Source organism: Drosophila nasuta, chromosome 2R, assembly GCF_023558535.2.
Source record: "Drosophila nasuta strain 15112-1781.00 chromosome 2R, ASM2355853v1, whole genome shotgun sequence".
NCBI classification, from domain to species: Eukaryota; Metazoa; Arthropoda; class Insecta; order Diptera; family Drosophilidae; genus Drosophila; species Drosophila nasuta.
Genome location: NC_083456.1, coordinates 11,398,933 through 11,420,149, shown reverse-complemented (window position 1 = coordinate 11,420,149; position 21,217 = coordinate 11,398,933). Strand labels below are relative to the sequence as shown.

The 21,217-nt window shown below is 40.1% G+C and overlaps 5 protein-coding genes across 7 annotated transcripts; 4 read left to right on the top strand and 1 right to left on the bottom strand.

The window, feature by feature from the left end:
- The first annotated feature begins 343 nt into the window (after nucleotides 1–343).
- Nucleotides 344–3,520, top strand: LOC132784795 (phospholipid phosphatase 5). 3 transcript variants are annotated; one of them, XM_060790650.1, is made up of 4 exons: nucleotides 344–376; nucleotides 1,620–1,909; nucleotides 1,980–2,398; nucleotides 2,462–3,520. In XM_060790650.1, the coding sequence occupies exons 1-4, from the start codon at nucleotides 359–361 to the stop codon at nucleotides 2,851–2,853; spliced, it is 1,119 nt and encodes a 372-aa protein (XP_060646633.1). In that variant the 5' UTR covers nucleotides 344–358; the 3' UTR covers nucleotides 2,854–3,520. The 3 variants fall into 3 exon arrangements, with proteins under 3 accessions (XP_060646633.1, XP_060646632.1, XP_060646634.1); XM_060790649.1 differs by lacking the exon at nucleotides 344–376 and adding an exon at nucleotides 440–765; XM_060790651.1 differs by lacking the exon at nucleotides 344–376 and adding an exon at nucleotides 1,443–1,512.
- A 13-nt stretch (nucleotides 3,521–3,533) lies between these two features.
- On the bottom strand, nucleotides 3,534–4,713 carry LOC132784796 (RNA-binding protein 42). Its single transcript, XM_060790652.1, has one exon. It carries the CDS (start codon nucleotides 4,599–4,601, stop codon nucleotides 3,690–3,692), a length of 912 nt encoding a protein of 303 aa, XP_060646635.1. The 5' UTR covers nucleotides 4,602–4,713; the 3' UTR covers nucleotides 3,534–3,689.
- Nucleotides 4,714–4,981: 268 nt separating this feature from the next.
- LOC132784797 (GTP-binding protein Rheb homolog) lies at nucleotides 4,982–6,666 on the top strand. The gene is made up of 5 exons (XM_060790653.1): nucleotides 4,982–5,278; nucleotides 5,505–5,576; nucleotides 5,781–5,988; nucleotides 6,049–6,178; nucleotides 6,241–6,666. Exons 1-5 carry the CDS (start codon nucleotides 5,230–5,232, stop codon nucleotides 6,328–6,330), a joined length of 549 nt encoding a protein of 182 aa, XP_060646636.1. The 5' UTR covers nucleotides 4,982–5,229; the 3' UTR covers nucleotides 6,331–6,666.
- A 567-nt stretch (nucleotides 6,667–7,233) lies between these two features.
- LOC132784224 (nuclear pore complex protein Nup93-1) lies at nucleotides 7,234–9,931 on the top strand. The gene is made up of 4 exons (XM_060789686.1): nucleotides 7,234–7,459; nucleotides 7,515–7,698; nucleotides 7,764–9,151; nucleotides 9,210–9,931. Exons 1-4 carry the CDS (start codon nucleotides 7,302–7,304, stop codon nucleotides 9,871–9,873), a joined length of 2,394 nt encoding a protein of 797 aa, XP_060645669.1. The 5' UTR covers nucleotides 7,234–7,301; the 3' UTR covers nucleotides 9,874–9,931.
- A 101-nt stretch (nucleotides 9,932–10,032) lies between these two features.
- On the top strand, nucleotides 10,033–19,526 carry LOC132784223 (uncharacterized). Its single transcript, XM_060789685.1, is given in 15 exon segments — nucleotides 10,033–10,243; nucleotides 11,155–11,504; nucleotides 11,574–11,781; nucleotides 12,403–12,474; nucleotides 13,257–13,578; nucleotides 13,646–13,858; nucleotides 13,860–14,303; nucleotides 14,305–14,857; nucleotides 14,921–15,280; nucleotides 15,342–15,799; nucleotides 15,860–15,958; nucleotides 16,029–16,339; nucleotides 16,396–16,678; nucleotides 16,738–16,902; nucleotides 16,962–19,526. Coding segments are annotated over 14 exon segments (3,924 nt in total). The 5' UTR covers nucleotides 10,033–10,243; nucleotides 11,155–11,275; the 3' UTR covers nucleotides 17,169–19,526.
- Nucleotides 19,527–21,217: the final 1,691 nt, after the last annotated feature.

The window sequence follows — 21,217 nt, the reverse complement described above, 5'->3', positions numbered from 1 at the left end:
TAATAAAATAGTCTATATCAATTATTTACCGAAATGTCGTTTTTTGCCATATAAAATTGATGGAAGCATTACATTTCAAAAGTGCCGCCATGGATAAATGCTCATGAGCAATGAACTAACTCAGAAAGTGAACTAATGCTCAGCCCTGCTGTTAACTGAAATTTCCATCTGCAGATGCAGCTGTTGTTTTATTACCCTTTCGATAAAGAGTCTTTCTGCTGTGTCACAATGATTGTAAATTTTGTCCAATATCGCAAAAATAAATTCATTGTGGAAAAAAGTCTCAAGCATTGTGACACACTTTAAATCAAGATTTAATCTATTATATGTGAATATGTATAAATCAATATATGTTAATATGGAAAGTTCAGTTAGGGTATGTATGTTTCGGTGTGGGATGATAAGATCTCAAGTAGTATTATAGCAACGCGACCGCCGGATTAGAGAAAGTTATAAAAACGGGCCGCAATTAGCAAGTAGCAGTTAGTTTACAAAATATTACTAAAAGTGTCAGCTACATCTGTGCGCAATTCAACTATTTAACGACAATCACAGATTACATAGTGGAAAGTCGTAATACTTTACAGTATTGTCGTGCAAACAATAGTTCCAAAGTTGAAGTTGTATTTGAACAGTGCTTTCGATAAAATGCGGAATAGCGAAAATACGGAGGACACGGATTTGCGTAGCCGAAAATGCGGAAACAACAACAAGCTCGATGACGGTGTTCATGGTGACAAATCGTCTTGGTCCATTGAAGCACAGGTGCTGCCATCTATTGATATGTATATGTACTAATATTGGTGTGTCGCTGCTTTGCAAGTTAAATACAAGTGACCAGTATAATTAGCAGAGGTGACATACGCTCAAACCAAATATCACGAAGCTATTACATGTGTTTCTGCATGTGCTAGTGTGTACGTGTGTGCGTATCTGTGTTATTCTCAGTGCTGTCAACCCTTGATGATATTAGAAAAACCATAAAGCTAAATACATAACTATAAAAAATAGCTAAGAAACATACAACCAAATGCAAAGATAAAAGGTGCATATAACATTTTATACAAAATTTATAGCGATATTGGACATATTAAAAAATACAGTTTAAATTATTATACAAACATTCTATACAAAATTAACAATATTAGATAAACAAGCACATTCAAAGAATTCAAACAATTTTTGTATACAATGTTCATAGTTTTCTAAACAAAATCATTTTACTATTATTGCGTATCACTTCTGTGTTTATGATGTAATATCAAAAATATATTTGAGAAAATATTCATGCAGACTTTATAGATAAATATTTTGCAATACTGAGAAAAAGTAAAAAAAGCTAAATTTAAAAAAGGCCAGAAAACTTGTTTCCCACCCTTTACAGCTGAGTTGGCAACACTGTCATTTAGCCAGGTTATAAGATTTTGTATTACGAAGTGAGATGTATTGACGCCACATCATTTCTGCCAAGAAAGAATTATAGTTGCTAAATATAAGCATATACATAGATATGTATGTGTTTGTTTATCTTATCAGAGCACAGAAATCCCACACATATTCAACGCTCATACGAATTTAAGTGACTTGGCGCTAATTGTTATCTCTTATCAATTATTCAGACTACACGAAAAACTAACATAGAACTCAGTGAATCAACTGACAGCAATTCCCAGGTGAACAATAAAATGTCAACGACTCCAAGCAAGTCTGTCTTGCACCGTAGTAGTCTTGGTGAAAGTTCAACTGAAGATTTGGACAATCGCAGTGCTAACAACATGTGGCGCAATGAGTTTAAGCCAAACGACGAGGCTCCAATTGAAGAACGCGAGGAACAGGTGCCAGCGAGCAAGAAGAGATTCATCGACATAGTTGATGTTATCATACGCATTGTGGTTGTTGTCGTCTTCTTGTGAGTACAATTTGCATCTGTTTTTAAAGCCACATAAAAAAATGACTCACGTTTTCCATCCACGTTGCAGCAAATTGGAAACGACGCCCGCATTCAAACGGGAAATACACGCAGAAGAGCTGTGGCTCTACAAGAATCCACGTCGGCCCGATATCGTTAGAGGCGGTGATCTATTGATACTGGTGATAACTGTTCCCCTGTTGCTCACCTTGATTTTCTATGCGTTCACCAAGAATCGAAGGGATTTCCGTGCTGCCAGCTGGGCGTGGACATTGGCCGTCTGCATGAATGGCATTCCAACGAGTCTCTTGAAGATTACCGTGGGTCGCCCACGGCCAGATTACTTTTATCGTTGCTTTCCCGATGGCATCATGCTGTTAAATGAAACGGCAAACACGCTGGGCTCGTCGCTGCTCGACTTTAATTGCACGGGCATCGCTAGTGAAATCAACGAGGGTCGCAAGAGTTTTCCCAGTGGTCACTCGTCATGTGAGTACACCAAGCTAATCCAAAAATGAAAGCAGTCTCTAATATTTACTGGTATTCTTACAGTTGCCTTCGCTAGCTTTGGATTCGTTACCTACTATGTGGGTGCTAAGCTGCATGCCTTCGACGCTCGTGGACGCGGACAAACGTGGCGTCTTTGCGTTGCCATTGTGCCCCTCATTGTGGCGACCTTGGTGGCTGTCAGTCGCACCTGTGACTATCATCATCACTGGCAGGATGTGACAGTCGGTGCGCTAATTGGTCTTGTCTGTGGCTACTACAGCTACAGACAGTATTATCCCTCTATCTTTTCGACAGAGGCGGGCAAACCATTTTCTCGTTGGTCGAGAATCAAGCGTCGTGAGGCAAGTGAGGAGTTGGAGGATACAGAGGATGGTGGCGATGTGCTGAGAAGGCCGCTGCTGGGCAACAGCAAGGAACAGTCCAAGTGGTACTAAGCAAATATATTATCACATAATTAGCTTTACTCTTCTAAGTATTGTTATAGAGAGAGGTTTACATTACCAATTCCTAAAAGGTAATCACCTAACATTTTAATGTTGGCTTTAAAGCACACCACTGTGCAGGATATCAGTGCAGTTTGGCTTAAATAGATATATAGGTGTATCTAGTAGTTTGTAGCATAGTGTAAGCTGGGACACACTAATTCAAATAAGGGTATTATGTTATATGTACTTTAGTTCAATTCGAAAGCTTTCTTCGCTAGTCGCCGAAACAAGATGATAATAATGTTGTTGATGCTATCGTACAATTAAACTAAACATTGTCTGGGAACAAATAAAAACATTGACAATATATATCTCGCAACTGAAACCATTTAATTTCGTTGTTGAACAAAATATACTAAAACATCAAACGAACAATTTACAATAGTTATGCTAAAGCCATAAGAAGAAGCTAAGCTCATAAATCTTAGCTTAAGCTACCATTTTGCTAATGTTAAAAATACTCCTATAAACCGAACGAACATTTCATAATAGTTATGACGATGCTATAGTTCAATTAATATCAATGAAGCTGAGTTCAGACATCTTGTAACTTAAACAATCATTTCGTTATTGTACAAAACAATCCAATAAATTAAACAAACAATTTATCATTTCATTTCCTTCTTTTATTTGGCTAAAATGTAAATTTTAACGAGTTTATCTTTATTTATGCTTATTCTGCAGCAGCAACATCCGAACATTGTAAATACAAATTTGCTACATCCTCAAAAACTGTGACCGAAATCTAGCCTAAATTTTATACCAAGTGATTCAAATGCTTCCCTTTAACCCATGGAGTTAAAGGCCTGCAGGAGCACCTGCTTCTCTCGCTCCTTTTTCTTTACGACATCCAAGCTGCGCTGCCTCCAGGTGCTCTTGCGCAACTTTATGGGTCGACTGCCCACATAACGCCCATCCATTTCTTTCATGGCGCGTATAAAATCGGCTGGTTCACGAAAGCTGACGAATCCGAATCCCTTGCTCTTCCCAGTTCGTTTATCGCGCACAACACGCGCACGCTGGAACGATGGGAACTTGTTGAATGTACGCGTAAGGACTTCGTCATTGACATCGTTGCCGAGATCACCGCAGAAAATGCGAAAATCATCATCCGGCCAGTCGGCCAATGATGAATCCTCCCACACAGTGCCGCCTGCAATTCGGACCGTTTTGCGATCCTTCTTCTTTCGCTCTGTGGTTTGAAATGATTGCAATGCGGATGAGGCACGCGCTGCCTTGATTGCCTCCTCGGCAATGGGATTGGGTCCTGATTTTTCCGCCTTGAGCTTCTTGAGTTTCTGTGTAACATCAAACTGAATGGAATTGATGTTGATATCAATAGCTGGCGCCGTAGCTACTGTGGGCACATGCACCGACTGACGACACTGATACAACTTGGGCGCGCTGCTCAGAACAACGGGAGTGGGGGCCATGGTCTTGGCTGGCGATGTGGATGTTGTGTTGCTGCCCGTGGGTACGAAGGTGGACATGAACGTGGGTGGCGGCGGTATCGGTGGAGGGGGCACCGTTAAACGCGGCTGATGCTGTTGCAGCCTCTGCTGTACGTTTGTATACGTATTTGCCGCGATTATTGGACGCACTTGATTGGGAACGAAAAGATTGCGAGCGGGCGGTTTGGAGATCTCGGCTTCGAAGCGCGACAGCTCGTCCTCGATGTTACGACGCTTGGTGCCCATTGCGAAGGCCGTTTCGTTATAAATAAGTCAAAATTCAAAAAATTAAAATCAATTATTCAATTTTCACGGCAAATGCTTCCCAGACAACAGATGTTTGTAGTGTTCCAGAGTGACCATAAATTGCATATCAAAAGATACCCTAAATCCCTTTTCCGACAAACTTGGCTACAAATTATATAAAAACATAGATTTATTTGCGAATTTTATTTAATTTGTGTTGTCTTAATATATGTAAATATATATAATTAAAATGTTAGTGCAATACCAAAATACGAACTGGTCTAAATACGGTATAAATTTAGTACATGTGCCGGACAAGAAAAGTTTCTATTGCAACTCTGTTGGTGTATCGAGCTGATGTGAACTTCGATATTTTTCATAATACCGATAATTCTAGTTGTCGCTACAACAGCTTAGTGCAAGAAATAATACATAATTTAATTAAACAATAAAAAAAATTGCATTGCGTTGTAACCAATTTGACTGTGATAGCATCAAGTATTTTTGAAGCGAATCACATAGCTCAAAAAGAGGCACAGGTGAATCGCAGCTCACACAAATACACACATTGTTGAAAGCAACAACAACAATTGTACAAAGTTGAAATAATTAATTGGCGTACATAACAATGCCACCAAAAGAACGCAATATAGCTATGATGGGTTACCGTTCAGTCGGTAAGTACAATGTTAATCTTCTCCAACTTCAACTGTAGTCTGACTAACGTTTGTTAATGCTACAGCTGGTGTTGAAGTATTTAAAGTTCGTGGGTGCGTGTAGCCTTGTTGTTGTTGCTTGTGCTGTAATTGCGTAGTATTTTGACAACACAGATACAACAACGACAACAAGAACGACGCAGCAAACAATTTTGTACATCATAACAAATAATTGCGTCTCCAATAGGTAAATCATCGCTCAGTATACAGTTTGTTGAAGGCCAATTCGTGGACTCTTATGATCCAACTATTGAAAATAGTAAGTAACAAATATGTACATATGTATGTACTTATAAACTTAACAGCTGTTTCTTAGAAAATATAAACAGCATTTTCACATCATTTAAAATTAGTCATTTTTATGAAGGATGATAGTCAACTGTTCATGCGCTTTATTCATGCACAAAGAACGCAATTCGACATTAGCACGAGCTTAACACACTTTTTACATAATTTATTACAGCATTCACCAAGGTTACGCGAGTCAACTCGCAGGATTATGGCGTTAAACTGGTCGATACAGCTGGACAGGACGAGTATAGCATATTTCCGGTACAATATAGCATGGATTTCCATGGCTATGTGTTGGTATATTCCATAACTAGTCAAAAGTCCTTTGAAGTTATCAAAATTATCTACGAAAAGCTGTTGGATGTGATGGGCAAGAAATAGTATGACAACCACTTTAACCCTTTCCCTTAGATTTGTCTAAAAATTAATTGTTGTTTCAGCGTACCTGTTGTCTTAGTTGGAAATAAGAAAGATTTGCATCAAGAGCGCACAGTTTCCACAGAAGAGGGCAAGAAACTGGCTGAATCCTGGCGAGCAGCATTTCTCGAAACATCTGCTAAACAAAATGAAGTGAGTTTAAAGCATACAATTTTATACTTTCGACTTTTTCCATATCGTTTTATCTTTTATAGTCTGTGGGCGACATTTTTCATCAATTACTGATGCTAATTGAGAACGAGAATGGCAATCCACCAGAGAAGAGCAGTTGTATTGTATCATAAGTGTAAAGCGAAAATGGCAATGGCAATATGAAATCGGTTCATTATCTATTCTTATGTAAAGAATTTTTGTCTGAGAAGCATGAAAACATATACAAACTAGTAGTTACTAAGCTAATACGGCAAATAAAAACAAAAACACAATCACACAAAAACTAACAACAAATATTGAGGTGCCACAAATTAATGCCCAGCAGCGATTGTGGTAGCCGTTTAGAAAACAAAGCAGGTTTAAGTTAGTAAACTTTTTCACAATAACAATAACAGTTACAAAATTTATATGCAAAACTTACAATGTCTTTAGTTTCAATTTAAATATAATTTGTACTATTAATCCAATATCTTTCGTATTGTTTTTTTTAATTGAGTTAGCTATTAATTTTTCCATACGTGCTGATTAATTAGCCATTATAATTATTATTTCTTCATATTCATTTTTATTTCCATGTAATAAAGTAAAGTATTAAAAATTGTTGGACTTCAATTTATGGAATGGGTTTCGATGAGTATTGTAAAAATGTTTAAAATACAACAGTATTTTTGTTAAGTAGAGCATTTGAAAACTAATCGGAGTAAAAGAAAATTGATCTGACCTACTTAAATAAACAGCCTGAAAAGATCAATTTTTTTGATTTTCCAATAAATAAAAAGAGCAACAATTCCGCTGAATCAAAGTATCAAATTACAAAATGAAATGTTAATTTTGTTTTTTTGCTTAATCAAGTTAGTTATAAATATTATAACTTATTATTATGTATGACTTCATCAGTAGAGTTTTTTTTTGTGTGTTAAACTCGGCGCCAACATTGCAGTGTTGTAAAAGTGGCAAGGTGACAACGTCGCTAAACATATTAACAGTCGTAGTGCTGGAAAGTAAACATGTCAGAAAAATGCGTTGTTAAGCACTGTACATTGTTTACAGTCAGTCCGCGTTTTTATTTGTGCGGTGAGGCAGTAATTGTTTGTTTGTCGAAATGGATTTAAATACATTGCTGCAACGTGCACAAAATCTAGCAAAAGGAAGCGCGGAATGTGAATTGCCAGGTGTGGAGAGAACGCTGCAGCAGGTGTTGCAAGCCACAGAGCAATTGCACAGTCGAGTCACCCAAACGGGCGCCAAAGAAATACAAGCGTAAGAAGAAATGGCATTCTTATTTTACCGGCATTTTAGAATTTGTATAATTTAGGCAAATACTGTTGGGATCCAAAGGCATTGATCTGCCTAAGCTAAACCAAAAACTTGAGGCGCTTCAAACCGGAAAAACATTCGAGCCAGTGGAAGCTGCAAATGCCGACACAGATGTCTCCACATTTTTGAAGAATGAACGAGAAAATGCGATTCTCTCTGTCATCGAGGATACCAACAAGAATGTACATAAGTTAACTTCACTCATATATTAACTATTAATATTCCATATAATTTTGTGCTTTCGCAGATTAGCGACTCTGTGAATAAGCAAAAATGGGGCAACTTAATAAGCAACTGGAATGAGGAGAAAACCCGTTTGCTGGATGCTCTAATTGCACCCTCGCAGAATTTCATAGATCTGCAGCGGCTGCCCGAACAGATAATCCTAAACCCCGACAGCTCTCCCCCTTCCTGTCTGGATAAACTGAGCTTGAAGTACGCCCAGGAGTTGTGTCAATACAATGGACTAGTCTTGAGAGGTCGCCCACGGCCCAATCTGGTGCAGAGATTCGCCCAACTAGCTAGCCAGTTTGGAGATGCACGTCTGGCCGAGATGTGGATGTTGCTCGCGTGTGTGACACAAGTGGGTGAAGTCGCCACTACACCTTGTGATCCTATTAAGAGCCGCCAGCAGCGTCCAGAGTTTGTGCAGCATGCTAAAACGTATCTGGAGCGTCGCTACAGACTCTACATCAGTTCGGTCATGGTGGCCAGTGCCGATAGCTATCAACTGGTGCGCAACTATGTGAGCCAACGGTTTAGCGGACAGCAGATCATTGGTTTAGTGGACACAGCCGGTGGCAAACCATTGTGGCCACTCATCTATTATAGCTTACGTTGCGGCGCCGTCGATACTGCTGTGGAATTTCTGCGTGAGGCCGGACCGAGTTGTGATGAGTTTGCCCAGCTCATTGCGGATCGTCAAGCGGGTGTCGTGAACTCGAAAATCGAGAGTCAACTGAAGCTGCAGTATGCCAACAAAATACGCAACACTACGGATGCCTATAAGAAGGCTGTCTACTGCATTTTGCTTGGCTGCGATACGAATGAAGTGCATGGCGAGGTGGCCAAGACCATTGATGACTTTCTCTGGATTAAATTGGCTATGCTGCGTCCTGGGGATGCAGCTGGCTATAGCCACTTGCAAACCTCGTTTATTGAAAACTATGGCGAAAAGTATTTCAATGCTAGCCAGCAGCCACACCTATACTTCCAGGCGTTGGCGCTTACCGGTCAGTTTGAGGCTGCTATTGAATTTCTTTCCCGTACCGATGCCAATCGTGTGCACGCTGTGCACATGGCCATTGCCCTTAATGAGCTGGGCATTTTGGGTGGCGTACGCAGCGTAGCTCAGCCTCTGCTCACCATTGACATTGCGGATCCGACTCCTATGCGTCGTCTAAATCTGGCGCGTCTCATTCGCCTCTATGTGCAGCGTTTTGAGAGCACAGACACCGCCGAGGCGCTGCACTATTATTATACGCTGCGAAATTTGCATGATCCCAAGGGGCGCAACATGTTTTTGACGTGCGTCTGTGATCTGGTCGTAGATAGCGGCGTATTGGACACCAGCATCTTTGACCTGATATTCGGACAACGTAAGACGGGCATTGTAGCCGATCAAGAAGTCAGTGGGTAAGTTTATTTTTCTTCATTAAAGTAAATAGTACCTTAACTATAAATGTTTCCACAGCGGTTTATTTCGACAATTTAGCTGTCCGGAGTTTGATACACAAACGATAGCTGGCTTGGTGGCCGATGAGCTGGTTGCCCGTGGTAGCTTTGAGATGGCAGTGCGCTTGTATGATATGGCTGGCAAACTAAACCTGGCACTGAAACATATTTCCATTCTATTGGCTCAAGTAGTGCAGCAGCCGGCCGTAGAGGGCACATTGCGTGCCCGGCTTAGTTTGGAGACAGAGCGCTATAGCAAACTGCTTAGTGCCCGGAACACGGAGATTGAACCCAAGATACTTATAAGCTTTTCGTTGCTGCGGGATCTGCTTAAGTTTTTCGATAACTACAATGAAGGCAAGCATTTGGTGGCGCTAGAGCAGCTCGATCACACAAGACTTATACCGAATAACGTTCAGGAGGTGGATGAATGTCTGGTGAACGTTCGTCGTTTAAGCGGTGAGGTCATCAAGGTAATACCTGATGTCATGGTGGCCGCAATGGACATTATCCACATGAAGTACAAACAGATGAGATCGGGCACAGAACCAGTTAGCATAATGCATTACGAGCAAACGCAACAGTTGCGTGAACGTGCCAAAGCCATTGCAAACATGGCAGCTACGATGCCCTATTGTCCCACAAACCAGCGGCTGTTGCAGCTCGAGCTGTTGATGCATTGAGAACAGCAATAAAAATGCATAATTAAACTTTTTCAACTGTTTACATTGATTTAACGGGTATTTAACATCATTATTTCCGTTTATTAATTAAAATAACTCTTTGCTGTTAATGTATTTCATAAGCTTTACATTTTAAATTGCCGCTTATTGTGTAAAAGTAGTGTTGTAAAATCTATACACGTCAGCTGCACTTGACGTGGAACCAGCTGACGCTTGCGACGCTTGAGAACACTGTACAAATGATATTTTGTACCAAAATCTAGTTCGGTCACATTACGCTTCTGCTCGAGATGGCAATAAATTTTTTTGTAGAAAACGCGTACTTTTTCTAATCAGCAATATGTTTTCGATGGTATAAAAAACAGCAGTTGTAAGTGTCCTATATGTGTGCCTTCAATATGCAATTATAAAGTTTACATACAACAGATTCATGTTGCTTTTGTGCTGCGTAAATAAATTTTAATGAAGCGCAGTTTTGTATGTGTAGTCTGTGTGTGTGTACGGGTTTTGTCTGTCGCCGCTTTTGGCTCAGAAGAGTAGCAGGTGTGGGCTGCACATGCTAAAAAACTAACTTTAATCGCAACTTGATATTTAAAACGAGGTAAAAAAACACAAAAAAGAAGACAGCGTAACACAAAACCGACGACGACAACTTCGAGTGGTAGTTTGCGTGTGTGTGTGTGCGCGCGTGTATGTGTTGCGTATGGATTCGCGTGCGTGTGCCGCAATTAAACAATAAGAAGCACAAGTGCTGTTTGTGTTTGTGTTGTGATGGATGGGCTTTGATGGTTGGGTCGGGGGGTGGTGATGCGGCGGTTTGTTTGTCTGTGTTGTGTTGGGCGTGGAACGCACAATTGCCAGGCGAAACTTTTTTTTGTATTTTTTGTTGAAGCAGAAGAGACTGTGTCCGAGAATCCGTCTCGTCAGAGTTAACGAAGCACGAAATTGCGTTAATGTTGAGAGAGTTGTGAAAGGTTGTGTGTGTTTGCATTCGCCAGCAAAGCTAGTTAATGATTAAAATGTTAAGCCTGTAGTGCTTGAATTGCCTGCGCAAAAAAGCAAACGTGAAACGAAATTGTGTCTGGCCTCGTAAGTAAACTAATTGTTTACATGATGAGTGCTCTCGATCTTTGCATCGCTGGAATTTTTTCATGAAATTATATTGTGAGCGATCGCAATAAAAAACAAATACACATGCGAGATATTTTCAATTAATGATTTCAATTGCTGTTTTTGTGGATTTAGCAGATTCCATACATATTTTTTTGATTTTCTTTGCAGCTTTTGATTTTCGTTTGAAACGATTGAGCAAAAAGGCAATAACACCAACAACAACAACAGCAACAACACGCACAGTCTGGCAATGGATTAAACAGCTGCTAGCAAAGACAACAACCACACTATGTCACTGCAACCGCCAAATGCAGCCGCTGCGAACAGCGCTGCAAGTAGCGGCAATGGCAACGGCAACCATCAGTTGCTGCGACCTCAGACGCTTGCTGCGCCGGATCGTGAACCCGTCGAGTTTAACATCAATTTGGTTGGGGCACCACCCGAAGTGGAGCAACTGGTGGACCAAATTAAATGCGTAGCCGAGCAGTTTCTCTATCACTGGAAGAGTTTTCCTATTGGTAAATTGCTTACTATTGAAATTCAGCGACTATATGATAAACATTCCATTATCTATTACATTTCTCTAGTGCTACCACAGCCATTGGCCAGTGGCAGCCTAATTGTGACGACGCAGAATGCGACAAATAGCGTCAGCGGTCGCAAGAAGCGACCCATTAATCAGAGTGACCTATTTATAGCGCCGCCCTTTGATGAACTGGATGCGGTTGCCTCCGATGGCAGCGGCGAGCCGCGTCGCCTCACAAATGCACAATTGAAAAGTTTACGCGAAACTGGGTGAGTTTTGGGGTCGCATGCAACAACAAATCGAAACCGAAAATGAAACTGAAGAGCTGCTAATAATAATAGTGTGATGATGATCAAGATAATGATGATGATGGCGCAGTCGAGCAGCAAATATGCAGCTAAAATAGAAAGAAAAATAAAACAATGAAGCATGCAGAGGGCGTTACACATATTTTGTTTAATCATTAAGCAATTTCGCTGCGTATACGCAATACGCGTTAAATATGCTGCTTTGCATGCGTATACGTAACATAAATGCCGTCATAAATGCTGCTGCTGCTGCTGCTATTGCAATTTGTCTAAAACGCTTCGCCAAAGAAAGCAAAAATAAATAGGCAGCAAACAAATCATTTGTCACATTGCGCACGCACCACAAAGCCACAAAAGCTAATCGCAACAAAAATAAAATACAAAATTCTAGCATGTCTTTTTCAAGTCTTTATTGGGGGCGGCAGAATTTAATTTGCATGCAACACTTCTGATCACAAAAAAAACACACAACTAACTTCTAACAAACATTAAATGCGCAAATGTCTGTGTGTGTGTCTGTGTGTTTAAAGTTGCAATTAACGTAAACCAAAATGTGTTTGTATGTGAAATATTTCTGTAAAGCTTGCAAAAGGATAAATATGGAAAGCCGAAGAAATTAACTTTGGAACAATTGGAAACAATACGTAAAAATGGGTAAATAAACAACAACAAATAAGCAACGAACAACTAAAAAACAAAACCGATATAAATGTTTTGCGTGTTTGCCATTTGCAATTAAAAAACATTAATTAGTCAGTGTTACCTACGCCATAATGTACATACTATATATAAATATATAGTCTATATATTTTCATTTTCAAAACCCAACATGCATAAATTATGCGTGTGCTACATTAAGTTGTTTTGTGTATTTCTTTAATGTGTGTACTACTCATAAATTTTTAGCTACGTCAAAATTGATGCATGCAAAAATCGACAAAATCGAAAAATCGACAACAAAACAAATGCATGCAAAACGAAAGAGCGAAATTTTGAAATGTCTTAGCAAACTCCCCCAACCTTTGAACCATAATTATTTTAATCGTGGGTCTTCCCTTCATAGAGTCACTTTTTGCGCGATAAAGCGTGGAATTTTATTTGGTTTACATTTGAAATTCATTTTTAGTTCAGACTTAGGATAGTTACTACTAATCTCATTTCATTTCATTAACACAACGCATTTCACACACCAATTGATACTCAACTAACGCACACACAAAATTCCAAAAAACACATTCACATCATATCACACCATCTGGAAACATTACACAGAGAATCTGGACCACGCTTGAGCATGCCAATTCAATTTGTCATTAAGTTATGTGTGTATTTATCATATTATATGTGTCTTATCAGTTGCCTCACGCATTCGCTTTCCTCATTTCCCTATTGAAATAATCTCTAACATTTTGTACTTATCTATTATTTACACACAGTGAATTCGATGTGCCGAGCTTGCACTTTACCGGCCAAGTGCACAAATGGCGTCTGTCGCAGCTGTTGCAGAAGGGAACACTGCGTGCCCACGACTCCTTTCTCAGTGATCTGGCGTTGGCAGCACGCTTTGTCGTCGTCACGGCCCGTGCTCGCATCTTCTCGCATTTCTTTTCTGTGGTGCATGCAGCGCATGCACTGCTCGATGCTCTCATCCGGGTGGCGGACATGTTTATTGGTGTGCCAGCGTTGTTGGCTCACAATCTGGACTATAAGATCAAAGAGGAACGCTGCCGTTTTCTAATTGCCGAGTTAGTGTGCCGGGTAAGCATTTTACTTTTTACTTTCTTTTTCGTACTCCTTTCTGATAATTGTCTTTGCCTTCTTGCAGCCCGAGTTCGAGGATTGTTTGGATGGCTTGTGCTCCTATGTACGCAAGATGCTGCGTCGTGCCACCATGGAAAAGTTTGATTTCAACAGCTGTGAGGTGACACAACCGGTGCCATATCTATTCCTCACACCCAAGGGCCAGGAGATTGATCTGCGCTTGTTCTGCCGCGATATCATGCGGAAAGCGCTTCCCATTTTAGTTGGCATATTGGAAGCGAGAGACACGTGGTTGGTTTTTGCATTTCCGCGAGCGCCTCATTGCCGAGCTGCGGGCCAAGAAGCTGAACGATAAGGAGATCGAGGAGGAAGTCAACGAGGCGGTCATGAAGGAATATTTGCAGCGTGTCTACAGCTCGATTATGTCGAATGCCAAGTTGGCAGAGTTGGGCAATGGTGTGCCCCAATTGCTGGTGGAGCAAGCGCAATCGGTGGTCATCATGTACAAGGCAGTGGATAAGGTGCAGCAGGATATTAAGCGCACACGTGAGGATCACCAGAAGTGCCTGTCTAACGATCACTCTGTGTTGTCTCGTGTTGCGCCCTGGCTGCGCTCGAAGCTGCGCAACGCCGAGCAGCACAAGCTTTACAAATGTGCCTGGTCGGCGCATGAGGAGGCGTTGAAGATGTGCAGCCAGCACAATTTGCATCAGACCGCCTACTTTTTTGTCACGCGACTTGGCTTTCATGAAGGAACGAGAGCCTGTGCTGCTAAAGGAGCTCAAGAATGCCAAGACACCTACGCGTAGCTTCCAGTGGGCATGTCGTATTTGGTCGCCACAAGCATGGATCATTCGACGCAATTTCCAAGGGCAATCCGATGTGATTCCCACCGTGATAAGTCAGCAGGCTACATCAATTGTTACGCCACGCTCGGATCCCAGCCAGCCTGTATTTCTGGTGGAGAAGGAAATGCTACGCACAACCAGTACTCGTTGGCCCTTCTGGAGGCTATTGAATCTGTTGCAGCGCACTTGGTGTTGGACTTGGAACATGATGTTTCTGCTTGGCATTTTGGTACCGTGGTGCAGTCCGCTGGGATTGCGTGCACTCTTCTGCATCAAGCCCTTCATGCCGGATCTGGAACTATCGCAAATCAATGGGACACTCTTTCCCCGCAAAACCAGCATCACGCAGACCTTGGCCTCGCGACTCATCGAGCTCTGGCGACACATATCAAAGTCACGCACGCATTTCGAAACGGAACCGGACACAGGTGAGACATTGAATAATTTGAGATTGCCATTTCAATAATAATATTTCCATATATTATTGGTAGGCTTCATTGGCAAGGGTCTGACTCGCAATTTGAATCGCACTTGGAACTACTTTGTCAAAGGATTTCTGGGCACAATTGTCATTCTGTTTGCATTTCCACTGATTTGCCTGGCAACCAGTTGCCTAAGCATTGGCCTGGCATTGTGTGCACCCCTTTGGATACCCGTGTTTGTGCTCTTGCTGCACATCTACATGATACTGGTATATGATTTGGATGCCCCGGATAACACGCGAAATCGTTATTGCATTCTGCTAGAGGCGCTCGTCTGGAACTTCCTTGTACAGGGCCTGCTGCAGCCACTGGCAGCAATTTTGGTAGCCACGCTGCTTTGTCCGCTTGCAGCAGGCCTTGTATTAATAGGTACCTAACCATTGCTCGGCTTTAGATGGACATTTACTAATTATTGTCTTTATTTCGTTAGTTGGCGTTGTGCGATACACGTTCCGTTTGCTTTGGGATTCGCTCACGTTTCATTTGTTCATCAAGAAATGCGGACGTGTGCCAGCTTCGGATAGCATTGCTGTGAAACGGATTGCTGGACCCGGTTTGGCACTGGATTATTACTTCATCATACGCCCCGAACAGGCTTTGGCAGCACTAGAGGCTAAAATGGAACTGGATGAGCTGCAGGCGTATCAACATGCCACCGAACGTGTCGTGCTGCAACCGCAGCAAGATTTCCTGCAGTTTGTAGAAGCCTGTTTTGGACCCTTCTCCGCCCAGCTGTCGAAGACGGGTCCATATTTGGCGCTCGATCGGGAGGCACAGGATTTAATGAGCACACTACACGAGAAGCTGGAGAAACGACGCAGAGAGCTGCAAACGACATTGACCACACAGGTCAAGTCGCGCATTAAGCTGAATACCAAAGAATTGAAGGTAAAGAAATTTATAATCTAATATATAAAGTGCTCCTAATTAACATTTCGATTGCCGTAGATTGCTATACAACTGGCCGCCCATTTACTCGAGAAATACTATCCGTCTCATGTCATCGGTAGATTGTCGATAAGCGAAGAAGAATTTTGGGATAACAAGGTAAATAAAGTCTAGAATTGAAAGTTATAATGTATTATGTTAAATTAATGTCTTTTTTTATTGTTTATAGGGTCTCTCGGTCAATGATTGGCCGGGACTCGCTGGTCTCATTTACACAGAGATATTTAGTTTAGATTTTCTAACGCCATTGACTGAAAACGATACGCATTTTAAACTAGAACCACATGCCTCGCTTGATCTAATACGTTATACGGAAATGGTTAAGAATGCCAACGATGTGATCGGTTCGAAGGGCCTCGACTTGCTGGGCAATGTGTATGCGCCGCGTGGCAATGTCCAGGTGCATTTACCATTTCTTGAAGTGACTGCATTCAATCCGCGATCACGCATCACGTTAACTTTCCGCAAGCCCGAGAAGCGGTAAGTAAATGTCATGGATTGTAAATTAGTATTGTTAAATGTCTTATTTTATGCAGCGATATGTCGGTGGGTTTAACGACGCCGCGAGTGCGTGCACATCGTGCACAACATGTGCCAAAAGCGGCACAGGATGCCCCCAAGCCTTGGCGTCCATGGAAGCAGAAGAGCAGTGAGCGTAGCGTTACCGAAAAGCTACTCATACCGCTGCCTGTTCCGCATCCTGTGCACATTGCAATTGCTATTTACAATCGCGATACGGAGCAACCCATACCCTTGGACTCTGAGCTAGTCTGGGAGATACTTAAGTCCATCGAGGACTGTCAAGGCGGCGATGCAATGGTGCGTATACGCAATGAGTTGAATTAAATTCGAATTAATTCACTAACTTGCATTCACAGGCTGTACATTCAGTGGCTCGTTACCATGGAGCGGTGATGGAATCGAGTAATGATTCTCTCGCCACCAGCAGCAGCATTGGCAGCACACGGGAGTCTGGCTCTGGTTCAGTGTCTGGCTCGGCAATTGGCAACGGCACCGAGACTTTACCCTGTGGCAATCGAGAGGTAAATAATTCAATAGATTTCAACGTAATTCAAAATAAATGGGAGCGTATTCCAAATAGGTTTGCACGCAGGTGAAAGTTGATGCGGAGCCTGCGCCCAGCGCCTCTGGCTTCCATTGGACGCTGAGCAATTGGGGCGCGGCACAAACGGCACGTCGACGCACCAACTCAAATGTGCGCGTTGACTTGGCTAGTCCCGAGGATATATCGCTGGATACGGATAGTTCGCGTGCTGTTTTCAACAATGCCTACGGCACCACAGTCTAAATTGCTTGTCATCAGCATCTACAACTTTATATATACATAGATATATATGTATACATTTAGGTACAAATACGAGTATGTATGAATGCGTGTGAGCGCCGCTTTGACGCCTTAGCTCGCCTGCATTTTTCTTCAAACAACATTCAAATTATTCGCATTATCTGCAGTTAGGCTTTTGTATATGACACGCATAACCAAAATGGCATTTCGCGAATTAATAGCTTTATTTGACTAAAAACTCGTTCGATTGATAATGGGCTATATGTTGGGCACTCCCCGAATTGTTTGTGTGGAGGGTATTCGAATGGCTTAAGCAGGCATCGCCAGTTAAAGTGTAGTATGGAACAAATTTATTCATATACATATATCTACATATATATATATATATATATATATATATTTACATACACATATGCGTATATGATATACATATATAATTGAGTTGATAATATACAAAAACTTATACACACACACTGATACACATTCACACTCACTCACACAAAAACAAACTCTAAACAACAAAAACAACAAGAACTTATTTCTAGTCGCAAGCAAATTTTATGCAGAAATTTAACTCGAATTCTTCTTATGCAACTAACAATTAGGAATACTACAAGCTATAGCTTCACGCTCGAACAGCTTTAACAAGCAAGCAAAGGAAACATTTAAGATCAGTTGTAGTTTTTAGCTTTTGTTCCGATTTGTACAATAACAAATCAACTAATACTGCGCTGTGGTCCAACAGCAAATTCCGTCGGCATTTCAATCGCTTTAATTTTGTCTGTCTGAAAACAAATTTCAAAATTTAGCATCATTTACAAATGAATTAATGGTTTCAATGATAGATTTGATCATTAAATTGAGTTAAGCAATAGTGAGACTTATAAATCCACGTGGATAGTTTCAATGATAAGAATTTCAATTCCTTTTTTTATAGAGTAGATAGATATTGCATGAGATCATTAACACTGACCGATTTACAAATATCATCTTCATTATAAAGCAGAAGGTTCAAAAGTATTGTGTTCCTATATACAAAGTATTGTATTGAAATTGTATTTTCAATTAGGAAACTCAAAATGTTAGTGCTCCCTTGGATCGATGCTCAGACAGATAACTGATCAATTGCAATTTTATATTTGATTTAATGAAAATTAACTGATTGAATTGATATCAAAGTACAAGTATAGCAACAACTGTAAACAATAGAAGACTATTAGTTATTATAACCATTTTCCCGAATCAATTTTGTTGAATATTCCAAAAGAAATACAAATTTGGACCGATGGAAAATTAAATTCTGGCACCACTGTGCAATGGCCATGAGATTTTCTTTGTACCTAAGAAATACAAGGACCTAATTTTAACAAAACATAAGTAACGATAAATTTTAATTATACTAGATGCCACGAATTGTACTATGAGAAGTTAATGAAATATTGTTAATTAATATTAAATATGGTATAACAACTAATTTATATACTTACACATTGTAACAGACGGTACGTGTATTAAGTACTATGTTTTTAATACTACTTCGATTCCTTCTCTTTCTCTTCCAAACGAAAAACGCAAACATATACACAAGTGAAAATAAATAAATAGTATAAACAAATAAAATAACATATTGTACAACAAAAACCAAAAAAACAACAGCATTAAACAAAGGCAGTAAATTATACCTTTAAAATGTAACTTTTCACATTTATAAATCTAGTGACATTAAAATATACAAATTATGATTGTTAACAATTTTTCAAAAGTATCTGCCGCTTTCCAATTAATTAGCTGTTATCTGTATTACAAATCTTTCTTCCCCCGCCCACTCTTACCTATACATATGCCCTCCAAAGTATTCTATATCCAATCTTTTTCAATATTGTTATTTTAACTGCCACACAACTTTTAGTATTATTTTATAACATTATCTATAATTATTTACACACACTATGCACTGCTCACTAACCTCATTTTATAACTTCGGCAGCTTCCAGTGTTTGATTTTTCTATACCTTTTTTAAATAATTATTTACTACAAAAATAATGCAATCTGCTAACTGTTTAGTTGAGACTTGTCGGAGCACTTGCTTCGATCGGTTTGAATTGAGCATTTAAGCAAACTAGCCCTAATTATGATTTTAAGCAAAACATGAACAAATTGAATGAAATTTTTACATATATTCATACATATATATGCATACAAATATACATACATACAAGCATAATTATGTAGTTATACAACTTAAACAAAAACCATACAGATTGAAACCAGAAACGATAATCTCAAGAGCGCATTGAACAATTTTATGAAAATGAATCGTAGTTTAATTAATATGTAATAAAACAAATGTTGGATAAAAAATAAATATAAGTCGTGTGTTTTTATTTTAATTTAAGCATTATTTTTTAATTTGCATATGTTGATAATACAGTCTGTTATGACTACTATTCAACGACCACATCAGCTTGCTGCTGAATTATGTTCGCCTGGTATTTTAACTGCTGATTTCAACCACGGTTGCCACGTTTGGTACAAATGTACCAAAACGGGTAAATTTTTTATGCGTTGGTGCATTGGATCACTTTTTTACGTTTTGGTACATTTTTAATATGCCTGTTCTAGTATTTAAATTTTTCATAAAATTTTATGTTCACACATATTATTTTAACAAATGGCTCAGTTCCACCATGCACAAATTTTGTTTCAGTTAGAAATTGAACCACGACTAGCACTGGAAATTATCGCATACAGTCGATTTGCGATGTATCGTGTCAATTGAGAAAATATGTATGTATGCGCCAATGTAAGGTCCATCACTACTTAAACAGTTATATATTGTAAATCACAATTTGTAAGTCACAAATTGTGAATCACAATTTGTGAAATACAAAAAATCTTCGTGAAAAATGTTTGGTACATTTTTGCTCCAAATTTTGGTACAAAACATTTTTTTGGAATGGCAACCGTGCCTATGTGTGCTTTGAAAATTTGGAGATATTGCTTGTTTTCGAAAAAACGCCCTTGTTGTACCCTCAAAGTATAAAGAACAATTTTCAACTTTGGAAAGGATTTTGAAAATGAAGTAAGCATAAGTGAGCAATAACTTCAACTGTATGTTGTAGAGTCATCAATTCTTAATCCGTCAATAGTTGTCTTTTTTGAATTTTTCCGCACAATTGGCGCAATTCCCATTTTTTTCAGAGAACCTCACGTTTTCCAACACCGATTTGTGCTCTGTAGGAAATAGAGAGAAGGGCCGTCTGAAGCCATGTTTTGTGAATAACTTCCATGTTTTTGATCCTAGCACATCCGGGCTTGGATTTATATTGAATCTACCAAGAATGAGGTCTTTTTCTCTAAAATTGTTCAAAATATACAAATTTTTCAAAATTTTGAGGGCGGAAGGGGCGGGGAAAAATTTGAATGAGCGTGCAGAATTCTAAAACGTAAATACATATTGGAGTAAAAATTTTATAATACTAACTCCACAGGTGCCCGTAATATTAAATTTTTTCAGATTTTTGTGGGCGGTAGAGGTGTTGCCACGCCGACTTTTCTATGATACATTTCTTGGGAATATAGTAAAATAACACCAAAAAATGAAAAAATCTTTTATGGTTTACTCGTAATATTAATTGCCAGCTAAAATGGAAAATTTGAATTTAATATTTTTGCAAGACAGACAAGACAGACAAGACAGACAAGACAGACAAGACAGACAAGACAGACAAGGGGACATGGCGGACATGGCGGACATAGCGGACATGGCGGACATAGCGGACATGGCGGACATAGCGGACATAGCGGACATGGCGGACATAGAGGACATGGCGGACATAGCGGACATGGCGGACATAGCGGACATGGCGGACATAGCGGACATAGCAGACATGGCGGACATAGCGGACATGGCGGACATAGCGGACATGGCGGACATAGCGGACATGGCGGTCATGGCGGACATAGAGGACATGGCGGACATAGCGGACATAGCAGACATGGCGGACATAGCGGACATGGCGGACATAGCGGACATAGCGGACATAGCAGA